General features: G+C 45.8%; 1 protein-coding gene across 1 annotated transcript in view; it reads left to right on the forward strand.

The window, feature by feature from the left end:
* Nucleotides 1-503, forward strand: part of LOC119587888 (C-type lectin domain family 4 member G-like) — a gene marked incomplete at its 5' end in the record, with an annotated part of 2,260 nt that extends 1,757 nt beyond the window's left edge. The window contains 1 exon segment of the mRNA XM_037936596.1: nucleotides 16-503. Coding sequence (XP_037792524.1) covers nucleotides 16-245 — 230 coding nt within the window.
* Between the last annotated feature and the right edge of the window lie 74 nt (nucleotides 504-577).

Raw genomic sequence — 577 nt, forward strand, 5'->3', positions numbered from 1 at the left:
ATTCTCCACGCGCAGGCTACGGCTACTACTTCATCGGCGGGCGTGCGGACAACAGCTCTGGCTTCCGCGACTGGCACTGGGTGGACGGGCGGCCGGTGGCCATCGAGCACCGCATGTACTCGCAGCCCCCGGGCCTCGGCGAGTGCCTGGTCATCGACGGGGCTGGCACTCACAGCATGAAGGCCAAGAGCTGCGACGCGTACAAGCGATGGTACATTTGCGAGTTGAAAGTGAGGTCGGCGTGAGGAGAAACCCAGAGGGATAAGGAAAGAAAACTGATTTAGTTGGAAGTAAAATGGTGTATGTTTTTGAGGAGCTTTTCGTTTTGAGATAATGGTATCTCGTGTAGGTTATATGGCGTGTTGTATAATGTTTAAGCGCTTATGCAAAAGCTGAACAAATGTCTGAAAGAACTAATTTCCTTGATTTTGGCCGAACATTAAGGGCAAGAACTTATATGCTTGAGAAACTCCATTAATCTCATAATAAAATAACAATCCATATGTATGTTTTTATATTACATTTCGGTATTTTTTCTTATAATATTTTGAAAAGCTCTTTTCAAGGTAGAAGCATA

The sequence above is a fragment of the Penaeus monodon genome, chromosome 23 (assembly GCF_015228065.2).
Source record: "Penaeus monodon isolate SGIC_2016 chromosome 23, NSTDA_Pmon_1, whole genome shotgun sequence".
In the NCBI taxonomy this organism is placed as follows: Eukaryota; Metazoa; Arthropoda; class Malacostraca; order Decapoda; family Penaeidae; genus Penaeus; species Penaeus monodon.